Source organism: Trichechus manatus, unplaced genomic scaffold, assembly GCF_000243295.1.
Source record: "Trichechus manatus latirostris isolate Lorelei unplaced genomic scaffold, TriManLat1.0 scaffold00055, whole genome shotgun sequence".
In the NCBI taxonomy this organism is placed as follows: domain Eukaryota; kingdom Metazoa; phylum Chordata; class Mammalia; order Sirenia; family Trichechidae; genus Trichechus; species Trichechus manatus.
The window spans coordinates 918,288-943,602 of NW_004443991.1; the positions used below are offsets into that span (position 1 = coordinate 918,288).

Here is a 25,315-nt window from a genome sequence, read left to right on the forward strand (position 1 = left end):
ATAAAGGAATTTATAGAATCAAACGAGAATGAAAACACATCCTACCAGAACCTTTGGGACACAGCAAAAGCAGTGCTCAGAGGTCAGTTTATAACAATAAATGCACACATCCAAAAAGAAGAAAGGGCCAAAATCAAAACATTAACCCTACAACTTGAACAAGTAGAAAGAGAACAGCAAAAGAAGCCCTTGAACACCAGAAGAAAGCAAATAATAAAAATTAGAGCAGAATTAAATGAAATAAAAAATACAAAAACAATTGAGTTAACAAGACCAAAAGCTGGTTCTTTGAAAAGATCAATAAAATTGATAAACCATTGGCCAAACTGACAAAAAAGAAACAGGAGAGGAAGCAAATAACCCAAAAAAGAAATGAGATGGGCAATATCACAGCAGAACCAACTGAAATTAAAAGAATCACAACAGAATACTATGAAAAATTATACTCTAACATATTTGAAAACCTAGAGGAAATGGACAAATTTCTAGAAACACACTACCTACCTAAACTAACACAAACAGAGGTAGAAAAACTGAATAAACCTATAAAAAAAGAAGAAATTGAAAAGGTAATTAAAAATGTTTTCTCGTTCCTTTTTTATAGCATCTTGTTCCTGTTTCATGGCTGCAAAATCTTTCGTTATCTCTCTGAGAATATTAATCATAATTTGTTTGAAGTACTTTCCCTCTTTTCTCAAGTTTCTTTTTTCTTTCTTTTCTTTTTTTTTTTTTTTTTTTTTTTTTTTTTTTTTTTTTTTTTTTTTTTTTTTGGTTGGTTTGTTTGTTTGCTTGCCCTAAATTTTTTCTCTCGTGTTTGAGGCTTTCCTTAGATGTCTGATGAGCCTTAGATGTCTTTTCATTTTGGAGATACACTGAAAAGTTGTTGGAAAAATTTTGTGCATGAGTGGGGCTTGTTAATTAGTGGACTTCATGGGAGGGTGATTGGATAACAAGCTGGATTTTTACTATGGGACCTCCGAATTTCACTCTCTTGTGGTATTTATCTTTGACCAGTCTATTTTTCCAGAAAAGAATTCACTAGTCTCCTGCCTACAATATATAAGTCTGGCTCCAGACATTCTGGAACAAGGGGAGGAAATGGAGATGAGCTTCTCTCTGCCCTATCTCCACTGTGCCAGATTTCTTGGTCCTCTTGGTCCTCTTAGTATCCCCAGAGAATAAACCTTCAGTTTGCTGCTGAGAGGAAGGTGAGAGGAAGCAGTAATGGGATAGTTGCCTGACTGCCTGGGCAGGAGATACAGTCCAGTTGTGGGGGGGGGGGGGGCAAATTACTATAAATATAAACTTTCAGCCAATCTCTTTCTTTTCAGCCCTTCACTGTCTGTAGTACACTGTGCCTCCAAGTACTGAACCTTTTCAGAGTCTAGCAGGTCAAACAGACTCACTCATTATTAGCTTCTACCTTTCCAAAAACCCAGGTGCTAGCTTTCTCTCTCTGTTAAGTCACCCACTTGTAAGCATTTTTCATTTTCCACAAAGTTGTTGAAATCCCTCCACTACCCTTGTCCTCTTTCTTGGTTTCTTGGTCCTTCTAGGGTCATACCTTTTCAGTTTTCTTTATGTTCAGTTTAGTGGGGTTTTTGAGATTGATTTGCCATGTTTAACCAGGGGAATCATTCTTAAGAGACATAGTTTTTGACACTTTAAAGAATTGAGAACTTGCCCCAATCACTTCATTTGGAAGCTGTATTTTTCGGTATATGTTCGGGAAAATGTGATTCTTCAGACAGTATACTTAAAATTGCTGCATTCCACATAAAAAGAAGACATTACTTGTCACCTGTCAAAGTTACATACCATTGGAATTGGTTTCTAGAAATTCTTTGTGGCCTGAGTTGAGTCATCTACATCTTCTTACCCAGTCTCTCTGAGGGTAATCATCAGCATTCATAAGGCAGCTAAGTTCAGGAATATTCAATGCTGTGGATTTGGATTTCTCCATAATGTCACCTTACCTCTATGGAATTGGCCCCATGAACTTGGCTTCTTCATTAGTGCCCTACCCCAACCAGATGAGTTAACTGGTTCCATTAGGATGATCTAAGAATTTGAACCTAACATTTAAACCTGATGCAATATCTTGACTAAAGCAGTTCATCAAGCAAGTTTCTTTTTTCTTGTATATGATTCAGATATGCATTTTTATTTTTCTTCTAGAATTGGAGAGTTCATGTCCTTATAACTGAGCTCATTTCCAGATTTAATTTGTGTGTTTGAGTTCATTGGCTTGTAAACGTAACATAAATATAACCCAGCAAGTTGAACATACTCCTAGAGAGCAACCCAACTTGCTAAATAATAGAACAGGTTTTTTAAGTCTGCTTCCTAAGACCTTGATACTGATGATGAGATACTGCAGTTTCTCTTAGGGGATCTACTAATTGTATCCAGGCCTTTGCCTTAGGAGCTACAGCTGAATGTTGGCCTTATTTGTCATTGGACTCTTATGACTATCTGGCAGCTTCTGTGACATATTAGTGGCCTTGGCCCAGTTCCTAACTGGCACGTACCAGTATCAAATTGGCATATCCAAATCCAAAAGGCAGCTTAACTTTCTAAATAAGAAATAAAGTCATAATATCTTTTATTTAGCTATAATGTAATAGCTCTTTGCAGGTTTGTTTTAACTGAGAAGAGCCTAAAATTTCAAGATTCCCATGTCACTTTAATCCTGAACCTTTAGAATCTACTTCTCTTCTAACAGAAACAGAGTCTAGAAACTACTGATCTTGGCCCCAGGTCTTGAAGAAATTATGTTGCATTATGTATCTCTCTGGCTTCAGGCCATAGTCATTCTGAATCTACAGGCTGTCTGCAAGCTTGAGTAGAAAGATTCATCTGTAATCGTTGTAAACAGAGCCAGTGGAGATGAGATTGCTTTGGTTAGTAGTTCACCAGTTTAAACTGAATCCTCTCTAGCTGGAGTGGAAACTGAATCAAGGGAAAACTCAGAATGTTTTCACTTTACATTTTATATCTTACTTGGCAACTTGTTTGAAGATGTTGCATAAAAGGTCCAGCACAGGAAACATTTTATATTCCTGCTTATGATTAATAACTATGGAATCTGAGGCATTCTATTTGATAAATCAAGGTCTTAGTCCAAATTTCCTGTTTTTCTGCATAAAACAAAAACTTCCACAGGGTAAAAATAGCACTAAACTATATAGGGTACTCAGGGTCAAGGCAACAGGCAAAACAGATTATTCTGGGCCATGGACTGAGACCATTAGCAAAAACATTCACTTTGTAGGCACTATAGATGAGGCTGGTTTTACAAAAATATAAGTAAATATATCCTACTTTAGATTTTCTATGCTTATAGAAAAGAGGAAAAGAATGGATAATATAAAATAAAAACACCACTGACATGAAATGCAGACTCACGTGTAGCTAATTCATGGAAAACCCTGGTCACTCTAGTCACTGTGTTACCACATCTTAATTCTTAATCACATCTATTTCTGCCTGTATTTTATAAACCTGGCCACTGTCTTCAATCTTGAATATCCTGTACTACTACCCCAAATGCACATACACACTCACTCACTCACACATTTAGACCTTTGTTCAAGATTTTTCAGTCTTTCTGACTTCCTGACGTTCTCTCAGCCCAGCTCCTACGTAATCTACAACGGGTATCTCAGCATCTCTTTGTCTACAGATGTTACCAACGGATCTGAAGAATACATGCATGGCAAAAGGCACGGGATTTATACCATTCATTGACATCTCATCACACTCAGATGGAAGTTTTCTTATTTGTATTTCCTTATAGCCTAAAGAATGTTTCCTGATACAACCAAAGGAAACAAAAGAGGAGGCCACGAAGACCAGGAGGAGGAAAAAGGTAATATTAATAATTTCTTAAAAAGTGTGGCCCCATGTGATTTTTATCACGTGTATATGTTGTTTTGATAAGACAATTTTTCTAATCTTCACTTTAGAGATGCAGAAATTGTAAGGTTCATCAATGTTTGGTGACTTTCCTAAAGTCACTAGCAATAAGTGTGTCTGCTGGAGCTGAAAATAATTTTTTTCTGACTCCTATTTCAGTCTTGTGGAGCACCAAACATCTGTGTTATCCACCCTGAGTTCTCACTGTGGTTAAAAATCAGACATAGGTTTCTAATTCTAGAACGGGCCCACAGCTATCCTACCCGTTGACCCCTCTGACTCTGGATGAGATGGAGTGCAACCATTATGGATTAGATTTCCAAGAAAAGAAATTTACCAACCTTCCTTTCCTACCCATTCCAGTCTTTAAGACCTTATACATTCAAGTAATAATGAAAAGAATATAATAAGCAGATAAAGGTAGTATAAGCATAAGGCATTTCTGACTGTAATTTGAAATTATAATTTAAGACAAAAAGCTCCCTTTCCCTTTTAATACTTGCTGGGAGCATAAGGAAGACTGTGTTGCTCCTATATAAACTTTGTTACATCTTAGCCTTGGAGAAAGAATGATTAGCTTTGCCCTTCCACCACAGTTGTGAAAACAGCAGTGTAATTCTCTCCCTGCCAAGAAGGGTCGACTGCTGAAGTCAGCAGAGGAAATATGATTGGGATTAAGAGGAAAGAAGATGGACTCAACCCAATTACTTAACAGCGAGCTTTTAGAAAACTAAGAGTATGTATGCATGTTTTCTTTTCTCGCAAATGGCCAGATAGGAAGATGAGAGATGCCAAATTGGCTGAGGTTTGGCAAGTCCTTAAAGAAGTAACTTTTAACTTCTCTTTGATAGTTTTTACACTAATGGCCTTCAGGAGTGTTAACTTCTTAGTAGCTCAAGGTCAGAACTCCTGCTAGATAGTTTAGCATTGGCTGAGGTCACGCCAAAATGTGCCCACTGGTGACATATTTTTAAAAGTTAATTCATTCAACAGACCTTGACTGTTCTTGGTGGAGGTGTAGAAATGAGGATACTGTAGAAGGAGGGAAAAACGCTGGGGGTGGGGAGGGGAGAATGGCTCCTTCTGTATCTTTGGTGAAACATTAGAAGGAACTGAGAAGGGAAGTTTTTGTTGAAAATTAAACGAATGATTGTATATGCCTACATTGCAGGCATTCAATAAGTGCTACACAAATGAGTCAAAATTAAAATAGATGTTGGAAATTATTTCCTGTAGTATCTGTTCTACCTTCCATAGACCAGTTTAAGACTATCTGTCTCCCAAGGCTTGAGAAACGAGGGTCTAAGGCCTCTTTTCAGTGGGTTCCTATGCTCACTCCTGCAAACTTTAATCCCAGAAATCCAGACTGAGACTCAGCCCCTCAAAAACCAGATTGGGCAAGAAATTCTCAAAATTCACTTTCGCAGAAATACAAATCATCTAGGCCTTAAGGAGACCTTAGAGAAAGTTTTTGGTATCAACAAGATTTCTTGACTTTTAATAGAAAACAATATCCTATTATAGAGACTCCTACAAGAATTTCAGTTCTCCCAGAAGTCATAGAACCAAGAGTTACAAAAAGCCTGTAGGTCCTCTGTTCATTTTTCAAAGCTTGGTTATGTCCAGGAAATATTCATTACATTTTCTCAAGTATATTTTTTAGAATTCATATTCACACTCGACTATTACTGAAAGCAGTTAAATCAACCTATCCTAAGCCAAATCCCATTCTAAAACCTATCTTCCCATTTTTCTTCCTTCTCATGTCTTAGAAGAAAATTACTGATGTTCTTGCAAAATCAGAACGAAAACCAGGGACACCTGAAAACCTACAGAAGCTGATGAAGGACTATTATAGCAGCAATCGCTCAGTGATTGAATTAGAAGAACTGAACCTACCAGGTAGGACCAGGCTTCTTCTGCCCTCCAACTCCAACTATTCTGAGATTAGTCATCTAGAGGACCTAGTGTTAATTGCTAGCAATTTTCCTGATGATAAGGATCGAAACAGGTTCATCTTTACTATTTGTTATGGTTATGTGTCTCAGCCAATAAATTAATACATTTTCCATGTGCTAATACTCCTTTCCCCAACCTAATAGAATCCCTCATGGGGACAGAAGTCAAGTGAAAATAAAGACAAAGCACACATTTAAAAGTATAGCTATGAAACATTGATTTACTCATCCTTTATGGACAAGACTTCAGCCTTAATAAGCATCTTAGTTTTGTTGTTGTCCTTACTGTTGTTGTTTTTAACCATGATTTCTAGTCATGGTTTTGTTCCTAGGGCAGTGTTTCTGGTCCCAGCCTAGTCTTTTTCATGCAGGCTCTCTAAATGTAGGGACAAAATTCTGCCTTGTTAGCAAGGCTGCCACCTTCCCCAGGCAATTCTTAAGCCTGCTAGAGTTTGAGAACCACTACCTTCGAGTATGTATAATTAAGCTAAAGAATATAGCAAAATTCTTAAAACTACTAATTTTCATTAATTATGATACATCCTGTCAGTCCTTTTGGGCAAGGATGGAAGAAAAGAGATGTTGCCATGAAATGAAACCACAGAAAGTTTGGGTACCACTGCTTTAGATGAGCCATTTATAGATTGCTAGGGCTATCTCATCCTGCTTTAGAAAAAGTCAAGGGTAGCTTAATTTCCTTTTCCATTACAACTTTATGCTTTCTAGAAGCCTGAGAAGCTGACAAACAATCTGTTCCCTGAATTTTTATAATTCCTTTGTGATGTGCTTTTTTTAAAAAACAAGTACCGGATTTGGAGACACGAGTGCCTTTGTCTGTTTCTTTTCCAAAAAGAATACCCTTTAGGGAATTGAAGGAGTGCGTTTCTACATGAGCAAGATCTGGGGTTTTAGACTGAGTCCAGACGGCTCCAACAGCCCCTACAAACCACCCCTCTCAGCATGCCGTTCCTCTGGCAGAGCGCTCTGTTCTAACTATTCTATGGCAGGAATCAAGTGTAATAACAAAACCTCTTCCCAACTTTAACTGAAGTTTGGGTTTTACTGTGATTCAATGGTCAGTTTTGCCTTCTAATTCTTTGTAAGACTATACTTTCAAGTTAACAAGAATTTGTGAGGTAATGGGACCACTCTATGTGTGCAGAGTAGAACTGCTCCATAGAATTTTCAAGGCTGTGACCTTTCACAGATGGCGGAGCCTGTCTTCTGAGGTGTCTCTGGGTGGGTTCCAACCACCAACCTTTTGGCTAATAGTCGAGCACTTAACCATTTGTGCCACCAGGCACCACTACTACTCTGTAATCTCATGGAATATCATCAACCCCTATTCTCTCTAGAACTGTAGAAAGTAAAATGTCAGAAGAAATTTTTAGGAGGTCATTTTAGTTCCATAGTGTGTCTGTGTTATGTTATTGTTGTATTAGAGTTCAGTAGGCAAGAACGGTGTGGTCATGAGTTGGTGTAGGGAGGAAGAAAATTATGTTGGAAATACTCATAGCCAAAAAATATAGGCAAGCTTTTCCAGTTAGAAAATTAGGCCATTCTGAGATATCCTAGGAAGGTTTAGGAGAAAAGGCCCTGTCACTACACTGATGAGGCTGAGGACAGAGAGAAAGTTCCGTGCTAGCTGAGGGGAGGAAGATTCCACTGGTTGTTTGAAACAGGCTCAGGAAGGGACATAAATAAAAGGTGGATATAAGTAATAAAATATCGCGCCTAGTTAGTTTGCTAAGCGTCTAACTTGGTTTTTGTTTGAGGTTGTTTGTGTCTTTAGGGCAGGACCATGTCTTTTCAATTAATATTGTGCACTGTACAGCGTTCATGTCATACATATGGGCACTTAATTAGGGTTTCAAGGCAGAAGTTGCTGGGGGCCAATTAGACTCTCAGCTGTCCTCCTGAGAAGCTGGAATGTGGTTTTGATCAGTGATTCCTAAATGCCTATAGGCTAGCTGCAACCAAATCACCAAGGAGCTTCTTAAAAAAACAGATTCCCGGCCCACCCCAAGGGATTCTGACTCGCTACTGAAAAGGTAGTCCATCTCAGGAATCTGTAGCTTTTGAAAAGTGCTCCAGGTTATTCTGATTATATCCAGATTTGGTAAATTACAGTCTTAAAGTCTCTCAAAGGCTCCACAAAGTATAGACAGCAACACCTTTGAAGTTACACCTTGTGAGTTGTATGTGCTGGGTCACAATATGAATTTCATTTAATTTAGTAATAGTTTACTGCCTAGCACTCTGCTGTATTTATAGATACACTATTTCTTGAAGAAAGAGTTAGGATGATAAACATGATGCTGCTTTTGTTTTGACATCTCAGATACCGAGTTAATCATACCACGTAGTTGCTAGGCCATGATCATCACTGGTCGGGGAAGGCCCCTATGCTTTATTGGAATGTATTATGTGGTGTTGTGTTTTGTTGTGTTATTCTCATTCTTCCTCACTCCATACTCCCATTTTCCTTCCCCCATGGGCATTAACTCTAGTGTATTGATATATGGATTTTTTTTTTATTGTTGTAATTAAATGAAGTTTACGTTTCAAGTTAGTCTCCCATAAAAAATTTTTATACATACATTGTTATGAGATCCTAATTGCTCACCCCATTCTGCGACAGCACACTCCTCCTTTCCACCCCTGATTCCCCATGACCATTCAACCAGGTCCTAACTCTCTCTGCCTTCCCATCTCACCTCTGGACAGAAGCTGCCCCTTTGGTCTCTTGTATCTACTTGAGCTAAGAGGCACACGCCTCACGAGTATTCACTTTATGTCCCACAGTCCAGTCCAATCCCTGTCTGAAGAGTTGGCCTCGGAAATGGTTTTAGTTCTGGGCTGATAGAGAGTCCAGGGGCCATGCTTTCCGGGGCGCCTCCAGTCTCAGTCAGACCATTAAGTCTGGTCTTCTTACTAGAATTTGAGTTCTGCACCCCTTCCTTTTACTGCTCCATTAGGGACTCCCTGTTGTGTTCCCTGTCAGGACGTTCATTGGTGGTAGCCGGGCACCATCTAGTTCTTCTGGTCTCAGGCTGATGAAGTCTCTGGTTGATGTGGCCCATTCTGTCTCTTGGGCTAATACTTTCCTTGTGTCTTTGGTGATCTTCATTCTCCTTTACTCCAGGTGATTGGGACCAATTGATGCCGCTTAGATGGTTGCTTGCAAGCTTTTAAGACCTCAGATGCCACTCACCAAACTAGGATGCAGAACATTTTCTTAATAAGCTTTGTTATGCCAGTTGACCTAGATGTCCCCTGAAAGCATGGTCCCTAGACCCCTACCCCTGCTACTCTGTCTCTCAAAGTATTTGATTGTATTCAGGAAACTTCTTAGCTTTGGTTTAGTCTGGTTGTGCTGACTTCCCCTGTAGTGTGTGCTGTCCTTCCCTTCGCCTAAGATGATTCTTATCTACTATCTAGTTAGTTGATATATGTTTTAAAATATGTATGTATCCTTATAAAATATTTGATGTCGTTGTATGTGTATGTTTTAAATTTATCTAAATGATTTGTGCTGAACCTCTCATTCTGTTTCTTTCCTCACTTAACACTTTTTTAAAGATATGTCCACATGGCTTTTTATACATCTAGTTCATTGCTTCTACAGGCTACATAATATTCAGTATTTTCACCCACCACATATTGCTTATCCATTTTCCCAGATCTGGACACCTAGGTTGCATCCAGCTCCTCAGTCACAAACCATGCCAGGATGAATACGCTTGTGTGTGACCATTTACAGACCACATAAGAATTTCTTTGCATTATTTACTCAGGAATGAAATTACTAGGTCATAGGGTATATACATTGTAATTTTACTAAATAGTTTCCAGAATAGTTATGCCAGTTTATGCTTCCACCTGCAGTTCACAGGAGTTCCCACCACCCTCCATTCTCAACAGCAGTTGATATTAATCATCTTTCTAATGTCCATTCTAATGAGTGTGTAAAGTGTGTCTCATAGCTCTGTTAATTTGCATTTCTGTGATGACTAGTGAGTTTTAGCATGTCTTCGCAGATTTGTTTCAAAGATTTAACCTTTGCCTTTGTATGTTGCCTACTCCATGGTTTTGAAAAATAAAGACATATCATTAGTCCACTGAATGATACAACAAGCTTCTGTTTCACTACTCTAAGAAATTATAGGCCGCTCAGTGGAGGGCTGTAAGTTTATTTTAAAATACTAGACAATACTTCAAAATATATAATGAGCCCCCATTTCACTAATATTTTTAAAACTTGACCAAGAATACATTATTCACATGTAATCTATTTTGATTGTTCGTGTGTTTGCAAAATTCTTAACAAAATATGTTTCTCATTTTTCTAGATTCCTGTTTCCTCAAAGCCAATGACTTGACTCACAGTCTTTCATCCTACCTGAAAGAAAGTAAGTAAACACTGATTTTTAAAAATTATTCTCCAAGTTGTTATTATCCTATTAAAAAATAAGATGTCTCTTTGAAACAAATATTTGAAAACTACATTTAAAATCAAAAGTTTCCATTTGAAATGGATTCTAAATGGAGGCTTTTTTAGGTCATCTTGATATTAATTTTTATCTGTATAAATTTACTCTGATTTTGCACTGGGTTTGGGAATTTGGTCTTTGGTCTCATTTTTTGTTTTGACACACGAGAAGCATTGGTCTAGGAATCCAGAGAACAATGTTCTAGTTGCAGGACCCCCACTGATCGGCTGTTTGACCTAGGACAAGTCACTGAGTACTCCCCTGGGGCTTGATTTTATCTGAGAGATTAGGAAGCTGGACCATGTGATCTTTATTCCTGTTGTGATATTCTGAAATTCTATTCACATACTCAGAACTCAGGCGATGGCTACTGTGTGCTCAATCAATTTGATTTTTTCCAATACATATTAGTTATTAGTGTAGCCAGGAATAACTAGATTATTTATAACTAGATTATAGTTTAAATATATAAATTTAACATTTTTATTTCAAACTCTATGCAATTCAAACAACATCCAATTTGAGTTCGTATCTCAGTTCCACCACTTACAAGCTGGGGGCCCTTGTCACTTAATATTTCTCAGCCTCAAATTCAACAAATGTAAATGTAAATAATAATAGAATCAACCTCACAGGATTATGAGGACTAGAAAAGGTAATGCATGTAAAATGCTTAGCATAATGTCAGTGTTTAATGTTTGCTATTATTTAAATGTCTGTTCCATTTTATATCTTATTCTGAGTGTCCATTTAACGTTTAATATTATTGAACCAGAGTTTTTTCCCCATGTAATCAACATTGCCTTCAAGCTTCAAACATAAATTAAAATATAAGAATGAATTATTCCAAACTTTTTTACTTAATCCTAAAACTAATCACATTTAGCTACTTGGTGTAAATATGTGTTGCAGATTAATGATATTTCATTTTAATCTAATATTTAGTACAACCAGAGAATAGAATCTAAATGATACTTTTTTTTTTTGCTTAGAGAATACTCAACTTTGAGGACTCTATTTTGCTATATTTAGGGTAATTTTTTACATGTGTGGTCTTTTTTCCAGTCTGTCCTAAGTGGGCAAAGCTTCGGAAAAACCACAGTGAGAAGAAATCGGTCCTGATGCTGATTATCTGCAGCTCTGCGATCCGAGCCCTGGAGCTCATTAGGTAGGAAGCTTTACCTGTTCTATTTGTAAATGTTTTCTGAGTAACTGATAGGTGCCAAACTGATATGTTCTATGTGCTGGAGGTGTAGCAACGAATGGACCAGATAGTCCCCTGCCCTCATGGAGCTTACATTCCAGTTGGAGAGACAGCCAAAAAAAAAGTAAACATATATTATAATGTTATGTAAAGAAAAAAATAAAGCATGTCAAAGGAATAGAAGGGGATGGGGCTATTTTTAAAAAGGATGGTCATGGAAAGTTTCTCTTCTCCATGACATTAGAGCAGAGAGAAGGAGAGCCAAGCAGATATCTGGCAGAAGCACATTCCAGGCAGAGGGGACAGTAGGTGCAAAAGGCCCTGCAGTGGGCTGCCATTGGAGGATTTGAGCAGAGCAATCACATGATCTGAATAATAGTTTAAAGGATCGCTTTGGCAGCTGTGTAAAGAACAAGCCATGGGAGACAAAGGTAAAAAGCTGGGGATTGTATCAGCAGCAACCAGTTAGAAGAAAAAATAAATGTTTTCTGAGTAGTAGGTATGTGCCAAACAGACATGATCCGATTTAAAATAGTAACAAGAAAGGATAAAATACCAAGAAATAAACTTAACAAAATCTATCTAAAGAAAACATCATATGAGGAACGTAGAAAATCTTAAACAAAAAGTCATACCATATTCTTGAATGGAAGACTCCACATTGTGAAGATGTCAGTTTTCTCTAGGATAATCTACAAAATCACAGATTCTCAATAAAATTCCAGTAGAATTTTTTTCAAACTAGATAAACTAATTTTAAATTCATATGGAAAAATACATCAGAAAAAATAGCCAGGGAAATTCTGAAAAAGAATACTAACCAGAGGATTAGATTACTAAAAGCAAAACAAAAACATTATGAAGTCTTAATAATTGAAATAGTATGGAACTGACACATGTATGACAGACAGTAGAACAGAAATGAAAGTTCAAAAGTAGATACAGGAGAATGAAGAACACCATAGACACAAGGAAAGTATTAGCCCAAGAGACAGAAAGGGCCACATAAACCAGAGACTCCATCAGCCTGAGACCAGAAGAACTAGATGGTGCCCAGCTGACTGCCCTGACAGGGAACACAATAGAGAGTCCCTGATGGAGCAGGAGAAAGGTAGGGTGCAGAACTCAAGTTCTAGTAAGAAGACCAGACTTAATGGTCTGACTGAGACCAGAGGAACCCCAGAAAGCATGGCTTCCAGACTCTTCTATCAGCCCAGAACTAAAACCATTTCTGAGGCCTACTCTTCAGACAAAGATTGGACTGGACTGTGGGACATAAAATGATACTCGTGAAGAGTGTGCTTCTTCGCTCAAGTAGACATGTGAGACTAAATGGGCAGCTTCTGTCTGGAGGTGAGATGAGAAGGCAGAGAGGGTCAGGAGCTGGCTGAATGGACGTGGAAAATCAGGAGTGGAAAGGAGGAGTGTGCTGTCACAGTATACGGAAAGCAATTAGGGTCACATAACAATGTACGTATAAATTTTTGTATGAGAAACTAACTTGAAATGTAAACTTTCACTTAAACTACAACAATAAACAAAAAAAGTAGATACAGATGCATATGAAAATGCTGCAAATGACTAAGGTGACAAATCAGTAGAGAAAGATGGATTATTTAATGAATGGTGTTAGAACAATTGGGTGGCCATTTGGAAAAATAAAGTTGGATCCATATCTCACTTCTTAAACCAAAATGAATTCCAGATAGACCAAAGATCTAAATGTAACAATTATGTTTTAAAGATAATTTGGCAGTGCTTTACTAAGTGCTTTCATATACCTCTTCATTTACTTTAGTTTTGGTTGAATAAACAAGAAGTCTTCCCCTGGATATGTGCTAACATTTAGCTTTCAGAGAAAAGCCATCAGAGTAAGATGGGATTGACTGGGACCAGCCCTCTCCAGGAGCCAGGCTCTGGACCAGGCTTCCAGAGAAAAATAAACAAAGGGAAATCCAAGTCAGGAAAAATAAGGAATGTGATGAAATAGACTCAGGTGGAAATGTAGAGGCTCTGTACTTAATTAACATCTATCTTCCTAAATGAAAATCAAGTTATGAATTTAGGAAAGTAGACATTAATCTTTATTAGTAATGCTTCCAAACTCCTTTCCCCACCTAGGCACACACAATGAATTATATCCCACACCCTCCCAGTAAAACAAAAGTGTTCCTTTCAACTACTTCTGCTCCAACCATAACTGATCTTCAAGATCCCAAATGCTTCTGGTCCTAAAATTATAGTTCACCCTGACTTTTCAGTGCTTTAAAAAGTACCACCACTGTCATGGATTAAATTGTGTCTCCCAAAAATATCTGTCAACTTGGCTGGTTCATGATTCCCAGTATTGTGTGATTGTGTACTGTTTTGTAATCTGATGTGATTTCCTTATGTGTTGTAAACTCTATCACTATGATGTAATAAGGTGGATTAGTGGCAGGTATACTGATGAGGTCTACAAGATTAGATGGTGTCTTAAGCCAATCCCTTTTAAGATATAAATGAGAGAAGTAAGCAGAGATACGTGGGAACCTCATACCATCAAGAAAGCAGTGCCAGGAGCAGAGTGCGTCCTTTGGACCTGAGGTTACTGCGCCAAGATGCTCCCAGACAAAGGGAAGACTGATGCATCACAAGGACCTTCCTCCAGAGCCAACAGAGAGAAAGCCTTCTCCTGGAGCTGATGTCCTGAATTTGAACCTGTAGCCTACTGGACTGTGAGAGGTTAAACTTCTCTTTGTTAAAGTCATCCACTTTTGATATTTCTATTATAGCAGCACTAGATGACTAAGACAACCACAAATGTAGAACAAAATTCAAATTCACAAAAAAGACCAGACTTACTGGTCTGATAGCGACTAGTGAAACCTGCGAGACTATGGCATCCTTCAGACTTGGAAAGGAACACCTCCGGAGATCACCTTTCACCCAAACAATAGACAGGCCTATAAAGTGAACAAAATAATCTGTGAGGAATGTGCACCTCAGAGCAATCAACCATACGAGACCCAAAGGGCAGCACGTGCCCAAAAGCAACATTCAGAAGACAGGAAGGGTTAGGAAAGCTGGGCGAATGGAGATGGGAAACCCAGAGAGGAAGGGGGGCAGAGTGCTGACATGTTGAGGGAATTGTAACCAATGTCACAAAACAATTGTGTTTAAATGGTTGAATGGAAAACTAATTTGCTCTGTAAAATTTTTACCTAAACCACAATAAAATGTTCAAAAAAAAAGTATCACCAAAGAAGTCCTTTCAGACTCAAGAGCTAATGGCAAAGAGGCTGCACTGGAGGTGGCCTCTTAAAAACAAGTTGTCAAATTGATTTCCACTTTTACTGTACATAAATTCCTTTTGAGGGGCATAAAAGTACCATGTTACCACACTTCATTTGCTGATTTTCAGTATTTTTCTATGTCTCCAGTAATATTATGATGCATTTCAAGGTTAGGTGATTTGCAAAAGGGGGATGGCCTTTGGAGCAGGCATAATGAGCCCTATTCATAAACATCGATGCTGAATAATTCTAACCTTTGTAAGAACATTTGTTCTCCTGAGAACCAGAGTTATGTTAAATATGTCCCCTAAATTGTCTTTCTAGTTGACCTTGCCATGGAGAAAGCTCATTTGTAAGTAAAAACTCTAGTTCAATTAAACTTGTATAGCGCGATTAACTATTTCGCAAACTCATATATTCCTACTGATCAATGATATTGCTCGAAACGTAATAATAATAATAATAAAGGAAAATAGTATTTCCAGGCAATATTCTTATGTTAGATCTATCCCCAAACATCAATTACAAAGATATTATTTATTTGTTCACTTATACGTATTTCATCTCAAAACAATATTGAGGTGATACATCGAAGTACATATGATAAATATAAAATAGGTGGTGAAGACAGAGTATGGCCCCTAGTCACTCTTTTAACTCAGTACTGAAGTCACTTCTGAAGTTCACTCTTCAGCCAAAGATTAGATGGCCTATAAAACAAACAATAACACATGTAGGTCAACTATGTATATGAGATTAAATGGGCATACCAGAGTAAATGGGCACACCAGCCCAAAAGGAAAGATAAAAAGGCAGGAAGGGACAGGAAAACTGGACAAATGGAAGTGGGGAACCCGAGGTTGAGAAGGTGAGAGTGTTGACACATCACGGGGTTGGCAACCAATGTCACAAAACAATTTGTGTATTAATTGTTCAATGAGAAATGAATTTGCTCTGTAAACTTTCACTTAAAGCACAATTAAAAGCAAAAAGGGTGGTGAAAATGGAAGCGAAGAAAACTAAAGATCAGAAAATGAAGTGGGCCCAGCTAGAATCGGTGGTCAAGATCACTTATCTTATGCCCTGGTCACCTGCAGAGGTGGCCCCCCTGTACTTCCCAGCAGCCAGGCCAAGTTGGGAAACATCATCAGTTGCCAGATTTGTGATATTCCCTGGGATTTAAAAAACGGTTCCCCTGAGAAGCATGGTTTTTCCCTCTGTGACATACATAATGGCAGCATCCTCAAGGTCATCCCTGCAATAAAACAATAGACAGTTGGTGTGGTATGCCCACATGTAGAGCTTTCCTCGCTTTGGGCTGGGGGCCTGCTGCCAAAGCTGAGCTGGTAAAGGCAATAGTGTAAGGCACCAGCCAGCATGATCTTGACCCACGGAGCTGACATTCTGGATTCACCTAGATAGATCCAGGATTTTGAATACCTAGAAACCAAATGGAATGCCTGTCCTGTAAGCCAGAGGCTGTAAATCAACAGTCCAAGGGCTAAATTGACCCAAGTATTTTGTGTCTAAAACATTTGAATGAATTGTTCCTGTTTAAAATCAGATTTTGCATATGAAAATCTAGATTTGGGGCTTCTCAAAAAATCACAAGGTCTTGTAACACTGGTCCCATAATCTCACATCATAGTAACTGGCTAAACTGAGCATAGGTTGGCCCCTTTAACAGGGCACATACTCTCTAATTCTCCTCAGTCCGCACCTCTTGCCTCCCAGATCACCTGGCTCACTTATGCTACCCACCTACTTGGATATCTCTGATTTGGGCAGTCCTCTGGAGCCCTGGTGGAGCAATGTTAGCAGAGAATGGCTGCTATCCAAAAGGTTGGCAATTCGAATCCACCAGCCGTTCCTTGGAAACCCTGTAGAGCAGTTCTGCTCTGTCCTATAGGGTCACTATGAGTCAGAATCTACTCAACAGCAATGGGTTTGCTTTTTTTTTTGGTGACAAAGGTTTTCTTTCCTTCTTTCTTCCTTCCTTATTTTCTTCCTCCCTTCCTTCCTGTTTTTTTTGGCAGAAGCCTTTCCATATATAAAATTTTACAGAGAAAGACTCTGCAAAGTAGATCAAAGTGAGGCTGCTCTGATGGAAGAAGGGTATAAACCCTCTTCCTCCCTGTCGGCTCACCCCCCAGAACCCCCTCACAGCAGCCACAGGCAGGCCTTTGTAGATAGATGCTCTTGGGCTCCACAGAGCTCAGGCGGACAGCACCTAAGATAGTTCTCACAACCAAATGAGAATTGTGCTGCAGAATTTTATGAGAACTACACTGCAGTTTGAAGACTAGTCTATGCCAGGGACCTGAAATACAAAAATTCTGTATTACGAGTGAAGGGCAAATGCATATGTTTTGATAATCAAGGAAGTTAACCTTGTGTATAAATGTTAGAGGCCAACCCATTACATGCCTGAATAAAGGCCACCCCACTTTCATTCCAGAGATGGGCTAACCTGAAAATCCCAAAAATGTGTATGCATGCACACGCATGCACATACACATATATACACACATATATGAAACACATCCTTTTCAATACAGCAAAATGTAATACTTAAGTGGTCAACTTGCCTGGAATGAGCTTTCTCAAGCATCTATCTATTCTTTTTCATTAGGTCGATGACTGCATTCAAAGGAGACAGCAAAGTTATGAAATTATTTGCAAAACATATAAAGGTAAGCAGGGCCTGTGGTTCCTCATGGGGGCCAGGGGATCTCCTGTAATGATCCATGAGGGCCACTCCCAGAGCCCAGCTTTTTCTTTTCTACCTCTTCTTATTCCTGTAGAAAGCAATTTCTTTGGTGCCTTCCTTGTATAACATATCCAGCAATCATCCTGGTTTTCTTTGAATTCCCCTGCCTCCACATATTCACCTCTCCCCACAGCGGTCCTCCATCCTTTCAGATTCCTGTACAGAAGCTGAGGTTTGACTCCTGAATTCTTAAAGGTTTTACCGGTTTCCTAGGGAGATGCTCTTCCACCTCAGAGTTAACCTTCTTTGTCCTGGGTGTTGACCGTAAACAAGCCCCCACTTTCTTTTTACCTTTTTCACTTTGAGATACAATGCTCTAAATTGACCTATGATTGCACCTTCTAATGACTCCTCCTTTTCTTTCTCTTCCATCTTTGAATAGATCCAGGAGCAGGTAAAGTTGCTGGAGAAGCGTGTGGTTCACCTGGGCGTAGGAACTCCAGGGAGGATCAAAGACCTCGTTAAACAAGGTATGAAAAGAGACTCCTACCCAGAGCTGGGAGTTTGCCTTACTCCCACATGAGTTTTAGGAAACTGCACTTGTGATTAATAAAACCAGACTTCTGAGTTAATTCCAGGGCTTCAAACCAGTTCATCCAGTTCAAACCCTTGCTGAGAACTTGCATTCCTAACAAGCTCCCTGCGGAGAATTTGCGTTTCCACCCCAGATATACTGAATCAGAATCTACCTTTTGATAAGATCCCCAAGTGATTCTTATGTATAACTTCCTGGGAACTTGTTAGAAATTTAAATTCTCAGCAGGGGTTCAAACTGGAAGAACCAGTTCCAAGCTCTGGCTAATTTAAGAGCTGGAAATTCAGCTGTTAGTCTCCAAAATCAGCCAGCAGAAATGGTAAGGACTGAGGCAAATTGAAGTACATATGCCTACCTAAGTACATTCACATTCCAATTCCTTTAAGCAGGTTAGTGGATCCACACAGACTTCACTCTACCAATTTGCAACCTCTGGATTTTGTAGAGCGACATGTGGTCAGCTTTCCCCTCCCGCTTCATTGAGTCTTGATTCCCCAAGACTCACATTCTGGTTGAGGGCTGGTATATAAAACACATTGGAACAAAAATGCAGTTCCTATGAATGAAATGCAGGTATTTGGGAATATTTCTCCAAAACATTTCTCATTTAATGCTTTACCCAGAAAGTACTCCAGACAACATCCACTAGTGATTTTTATATCTTAATTGACTTATTCAAAGCCAGTAGCCTAACAACCTGCTAGTCTGCTGATGGTCTTATTACCTGTTCTACCTACCAGACAAATTTAAAGATTTCATTTTCAATACTCATTTCCAAATTACTTGTTTAATACAGTAATAGAACTTTTATATAATTGTCTGCAGTTATGCCTGGATTTTTTAATACACCTGAAACTGTGTTCATCAATATAGCAAATGAGTATATACACATGGTCATGTGCCAGGAAGCAGACTAAAGCTAAAAACACTGCCGTTTCTCTCCAGATGAAAATCATCCAGAATTAATTGAACCCACTATCTGCACAGATGAAGAAAATGCAATGAAGTAACAGGCTTGGCCCCAGACAAGGAAAGGAAACACACATTTTGAGTCCCTGCCTGCACAGAGTGCTATGGTGTATACACATTTCCATGTGTCACCTCATTTAGAACCCACAGCAACCTTGAGGGTTGACATTCTTAGGAGAGAAAACAGAAGCTGAGAAGGGGAAAGTAACGCCCCCCAGGTCTCTCAGGCCAGGCCTTTCTGCTCCAGAACCTTTGTTTTCCCGCAAGGAGCTCCTGATCCAGCCAAGGAGATAAATGCACATGAAGCAGGAATGCCGACGGCTGAATGAGTGCTTCTGATTAGAAAACCTGTTGTTGTTAGTTGCCATCAAGTGAATTTCAACTCATACGACCCCATATGTGCAGAGTAAAACTGCTCCATAGGATTTTCGAGGCTGTGACCTTTCAGAAGCAGATCGCCAGGCCTGTCTTCCAAGGTGTCACTGGGTGGGTGCGAACCACCAGCTTTTAGGCTAGTAGTCATGCGCTTAAACATTTACGCCACCCAGGGACCCCTTGTAAAACCTAAAAGAGTGGAAATGAGAGAGAGATTTTTATGGGGGCTGGACTCTGAAGGAAAGGCTTTACAGAGGAAAAGATCTTTAAATGATCTTTGATGTTTTGGGGAGGATTAAAATAGGTAGGGCAATTTGAGGAAAGCATTCAGGAATAGGCGTACCAGCCAGTCAGAAAGGGGCAAACAGATACACGTGGTTTATCGAGACTAGACGATGAGTAGACATTATGGTGTTGAGGTTAGGGAGCCCCTATTATGGATTCAAACTTATGGATTCAAATCCCAGATTCAGCAACTTACCAGCTGTGTGACCTTGGCAAGTTACTTAACCTTTTTAAGCCTGTTTCTGTACCTGAAAAACAGGGTTATTAGTACCTGGCTCATAGGATTGTCGTGAAAATAAAATGCCCATAAAGCGCTCAGCACAATGAGTGGCACACACTAAGCACTCAACAAATACTAGTTATTATTTTTATTAAAGAGACCACCTTTTTGGCTTGGAGATTCCGTGGGCTGTAGTAGCAGGTGATTCAATTGGAAAGAAAGTGAGGTTGTCGAGGGAGGACCTTGAATATTAAGCTGAGGAGTTTGAATTCTGTCCCACAGGCACAGGAGGACACTGAAAGTTAAGGAACAGATAAAAGGAACTCATCATCCTTCTGTAAGACACAGAGTTGGGAGACACTGGGCACTCAGGAGGCCAGGGATGGACTGTGAGCTTCATCCTGCCTCCCCCACAGCTCTTAGCCAAAGGAGTCACCTCTCACCTTCCTGGAATCCAGATGTTTTTTGTGTCACCAGATCCCTGGCCACAAGGCCACTCCTCTTTTTATTTAAAAGAGAGCGAGGGAAAGAGGAAACGAAAATGTCTAGAATGTTGAAATTATATTTCCACAGAGTTGTGAGAACTCCATGTGAAGGCTTATTTCATGTGGGAAAATCACTTAAAGAGCTGTTGATTTTTATGATACCAGTTAAAATAACTGTTATTTTCTGATTCAGATTGACGAATGGTTTAATTTTCATTAACCACGTATGTCACAGGTGTTAGGCTACATACAAAGAGAACAGTCCCAGAACTCTAGAAACTGAAAAGCTAACAAAAACAGATCAACAGCACATAACTCGTTTTATGTAGCTGTTTTTTGCTTAACAAGATGTTTATATATTTGATATAGGCCAATGAAGGAGAGTTTATAGACATGCAAAGATATCCATGACATTGGAATCTGTACTCTTATAGGCAGAATTGTGTTGTTTTAATATAGTAATGAAGAGTATTCTCTGACTATAAAAGCCTTTGAAAAATGCAAAAATATACAGAGAAGAAAATAAACATCACTTTAGAGATAATGTCTTGTTAGTTAATATTTGAATATATTTCCTTTAGTCTTTTTTCTATGCATTTTTATAAAATGGAGATCATACTGCATGTTTGAACTTTATAACCTACTTTTTTTTCACTGAATATATCTCATGAGAACTTTCCTTGTTATGAAATATAATTTTCATTTTCATTTGTAATGGCTACATAATATTCTATAGAAAAGTATATACAATTTCTGTTATAGTAGGATATTCAGGTTATTTCAATCTTTTGCTATTATGAATGATCATCTTTGCATCTGTTGTTTTTATTGGCTCTATCATAGAAGGAAAATTATTTTATCAAGTAATAAGCTTTTAAAGCTCTTTTTATAGCATGCCCAATTGCCTTCCAGAGAAGGGGTACCTATTTGCCGTTCACCAGCAGTACATTACTTTTCAAGGGAAGACTCTCAAACCATTGTCTTTCTCAATTTATCATTTTTATTTTAATTTTGAAGACAGAGTTTAAAATAAGAGACATCATAATTTGTAAAAAGCATGAAAAAGTATTTTGGGCAGAGAGGAAAATAGTGAAATAACCACAGAGAAAAACGGAGGGAAATTTCTGCAGGGTAAAGGAAAACTTCGATACTGTTTCCATGCGTGACATGGGGGTGACTGGGGCAGGGGGAGGAACATAGAGAATGGAAAAACTTAAGTCCTCTGAGGACTAGACAATCTCTGAGGTCCCCCCCACCCCAGCCCTCACAGTCCACAATTGTTTATCTTCTAGATAGATGGGAAAACAGAGGAGATAGAGTCCTTAATTGATTGACCAGTCTCATCAAGGATTGCTGACTTTGAATAGAACCCATTCATCCTAACTTCCTTTTCTGCTTAAAATTATCCACTCAGTTCTGTCCTCATCCTTTTGCCCACTCATCTCCTCAGAATCATGCAGACTCCACTGGACTCGACCCCTCTGAAGGCCACCACCCAGAATGCAGGATATTCTCATCAAATCACTGTCAGAAACAAGACTTCACCCTCTGGGGCTTCATGCAATGGAGACTGGGGATTGATTCTTTGCCAGCACATAAGTGTTTGATGAGCTTAGCAAGAGCAATTTCTCTGCTTTCCTCAGAATCACTGATAAGATTATAAGGACAGCAAGTCTTCGAGTGCTGCATTTGTTTTCATCAGGCACAGGCAGCACTTCATGTGCAGAGATTAGTTGCCAGGGGAGAGTACAGCGAGTGAGGCAAAAAGCAACCAGGAGAATAGAAAATCCTTTTAATAAGCTTATGTCATGAGGCCTTTCCTGCAGCAGCTCCCTCCTTGTCTCTTTCAGGTGCCCTTAATTTGAACCCCTTAAAGTTTCTGGTTTTTGACTGGAACTGGAGAGATCAGAAGTTGAGGAGACTGGTGGACATTCCCGAGGTACAGTGTAACCAGCAATTGCCTTTAATCATTGTTTTTTGTTTTTTTTTTTCTATTTGAACTTGAGTTCAAACACAGTAATAAAGCCTTTGACATGGGGAGCCAGCACATTCTGGCTTTTGAAATGATGTCTATCTTAACTCCGAGGTAACTACAATTATGGAGGCCACCTCAACCCCTTACACATAACTCTGTATTCTTTCCATGTGTTTTATAGGAACTGGCTGTGTTTCTTTATTAAATGAATGACCAATGGCCTCTGCCTCACTACAGATCACAGCTATACTTTACCTTTGAGAAGTAGGAAGATCTTAAGGCCCTGGTACATTTCCCTGTGCCTTTCTTTACAGACACAAGCCTCTTTGCCTTTCATCCTTACACATGCACTCTTGGGGAAGACACAAACTCACCTCATTAATGGCCCACATCTCCACATCCCCCAAAACCTACTTACTTAATTTAGAGGGCTATTTTGGTTTTATGAGGTGGGGAAATTTTTTGGTGTCTCAATGAATTAAAATTGAATGATTAAATGCCTTTGTGGGCACAGTATTAGATTGTATTATATATATGAAAGCAATCTATTATATAATGTGAAAAACTGATTGGACCCCCACCGTAGTATAGTGTCATTATGAGTCAGAATCCTCTCGACAGCAATAGGTTTTGTTGGTTTGGTGTTACCACGGAGCTAATTTTCCAATTTAGTTGTTGGACAGAAAAGAGTTTGCACGGTAATAAACATGGCTGCCAATCACCAACCCAGAATAAATAATGGCAGTAACTATCAAAGAGGCTTGGAAATACTGCTTCAAACATGCTGAATGAATTAATTTGCCATATAAAACTATACATCCTCAGGATGACCAACCTGACTATAATTGAACAGGGAGGAATATCAGACATCAGTTCAGGTTTAAAAACAATTTGCTTAGTTCCCTACACACATGTATACAAACATAGACCCTGTCTCCTGAATTGGTTGGTTTTTTAAACTGGTTTAACCAATTTGATGTTAGGTAGATGAGGCTATACTTGGTGGTTTGCTACACTGTTAAATCTGAGTAATCTACCATTAGTTTTCTAATTACAATAAGAGGTAGAAACAGCCCCTAAAAAACTCGTTTGTCAGCCATAGTTATTTTCATTATGTTGAGATCATTATTAGCACTCATCAAAAAGCTATAAAATACTACATTGAAATATTGTGTATAATCTAGATTATAGAAGGCATACTTCAGGTACCTTGAAAACACTTCTGTAGAGGTTGTATTTTTGATGACTGCAAACAAAAGGGCACTTTAATGAAACGGATGTTTTATACAGTACCTCTTCCTTTACTTATATAAATCTCCTACCTCAGAATCAGATGTGATTTGGGACTTTTACTCTCCTTGATTCTGGCCATAATAGCTGCATAAATGCCAAGGAGTCCAAAGTGTTGAATTTATTTGCCAAGGCCATCTTTTCTTGATCTTAACCTTTTTTTGTTTGTTTGTTTGTTTGTTTTTTCCTCATTTAGATAAGAAAGGAGGTTTTTGAACTTCTGGAAATGGGAGTACTCAGTCTGTGCAAATCAGAATCTTTGAAGCTGGGCCTTTTCTAAGTTTGGGTCCAAATGAAGATCCCATTTTTCACGGTGGAATTTACATCTCTATTTAATGACCCTGGCACATTGGGCTCGCTCTCTAAATATCAGCTATCATTTTATTAACTGCATCACCAGATGGATCACTGAGAATGTCTGACTTTGAGGATTCTTTGACCGAAATCAGTCTGTCTTTTTGCCAACGCCCTTCCTTGCATAATAAAGTATCAGAGGTGGGTGTGATTTTTGTTCAGCAGACTAAGTCTTTTTCTCACTGACTGGCCTCTGATGTGATTGTGCAGAAGGGAAAGGGCAGCAGGGCGACCTTAGGCAAGTCCCTTACCTCTCTAAGCCTCAATTTCATCAGCTGTGAAATGGGAGTGATCTCTCATGGGACTGCTGAGGATTCCATGAGATGGTACATGTGGAACAGCTTTGTAATCTGTGAAGCATGGTCTTGGCTGAAAGGTAGCAGTGGTAGCGGTATAAAGACTTACAAGTGTAAGAGATACATTTTAAGTGTGTAAAAGAAAACAATGTAACTATAGCTCTCTTACTCGTTTGCTTTTTTAAACTTTTATATTTTGCAATAATTTTAGACTTGAAGGACAGTTGCAAAAATAGTACAAAAAATTCCCATACAGCTTTCACCTAGCTTCCCCCAATGTTAACATCTTACATAACCATAGTACAGTTATCAAAACTACGAAATCAACATTGGTACAATGCGATTAACTAAACTACAGACTTTATTTGTATTTCACCTGTTTGTCCACTGATGTCTTTTTCTATTCAGGATCCAATCCAGGATACCACGTACCTCCTTAGTTTTCTCAAATCAATGCCAGTTCCTCAGTGTTTCCTTGTCTTTCATGACCTTGACACTTTTGAAGGGTATTTTGTAGAATGTTTCTCAATTTGGGTTTGCCTATTGTTTTCATGATAGATTGAGGTTATGCATATTTGGCCAAAATACCACAGAAGAGCTATGTCCTTCTTGATGCATCATATCCAGGGGTAAAAATTAATGTTATGTCTTATTATTGGTTATGTCCACCTTGATGACTTGGTTAAGGTGGTATCTGCCAGGATTCTCCACTGTAAAGTCACTGTTTTTCCCTTTAGAATAAATAACTATCTTGGGGTATGTTATGGGTTGAATTGTGTCCCCAGAAAAGATGTTGAAGTCCTAATTTCCAACACCTGTGAACACGGTCTTTACGAATGTAAAGTTAAGACAAGGCCACTAGGACAGACCCTAATCCAACATGATTGGTGCCCTTATAAGAAAACAAGAAGAG

General features: G+C 38.8%; 1 protein-coding gene across 1 annotated transcript in view; it reads left to right on the forward strand.

The window, feature by feature from the left end:
* Positions 1 to 25,315, forward strand: part of CMSS1 (cms1 ribosomal small subunit homolog) — a 470,991-nt gene extending 445,676 nt beyond the window's left edge. The window contains exons 3-10 of the mRNA XM_004378136.2: positions 3,800 to 3,871; positions 5,691 to 5,820; positions 10,229 to 10,288; positions 11,435 to 11,537; positions 17,481 to 17,541; positions 18,001 to 18,088; positions 22,338 to 22,426; positions 23,949 to 25,315. Coding sequence (XP_004378193.2) covers positions 3,800 to 3,871; positions 5,691 to 5,820; positions 10,229 to 10,288; positions 11,435 to 11,537; positions 17,481 to 17,541; positions 18,001 to 18,088; positions 22,338 to 22,426; positions 23,949 to 24,032 — 687 coding nt within the window. The 3' untranslated portion in view covers positions 24,033 to 25,315. The remainder of the gene's footprint in view (positions 1 to 3,799; positions 3,872 to 5,690; positions 5,821 to 10,228; positions 10,289 to 11,434; positions 11,538 to 17,480; positions 17,542 to 18,000; positions 18,089 to 22,337; positions 22,427 to 23,948) is intronic.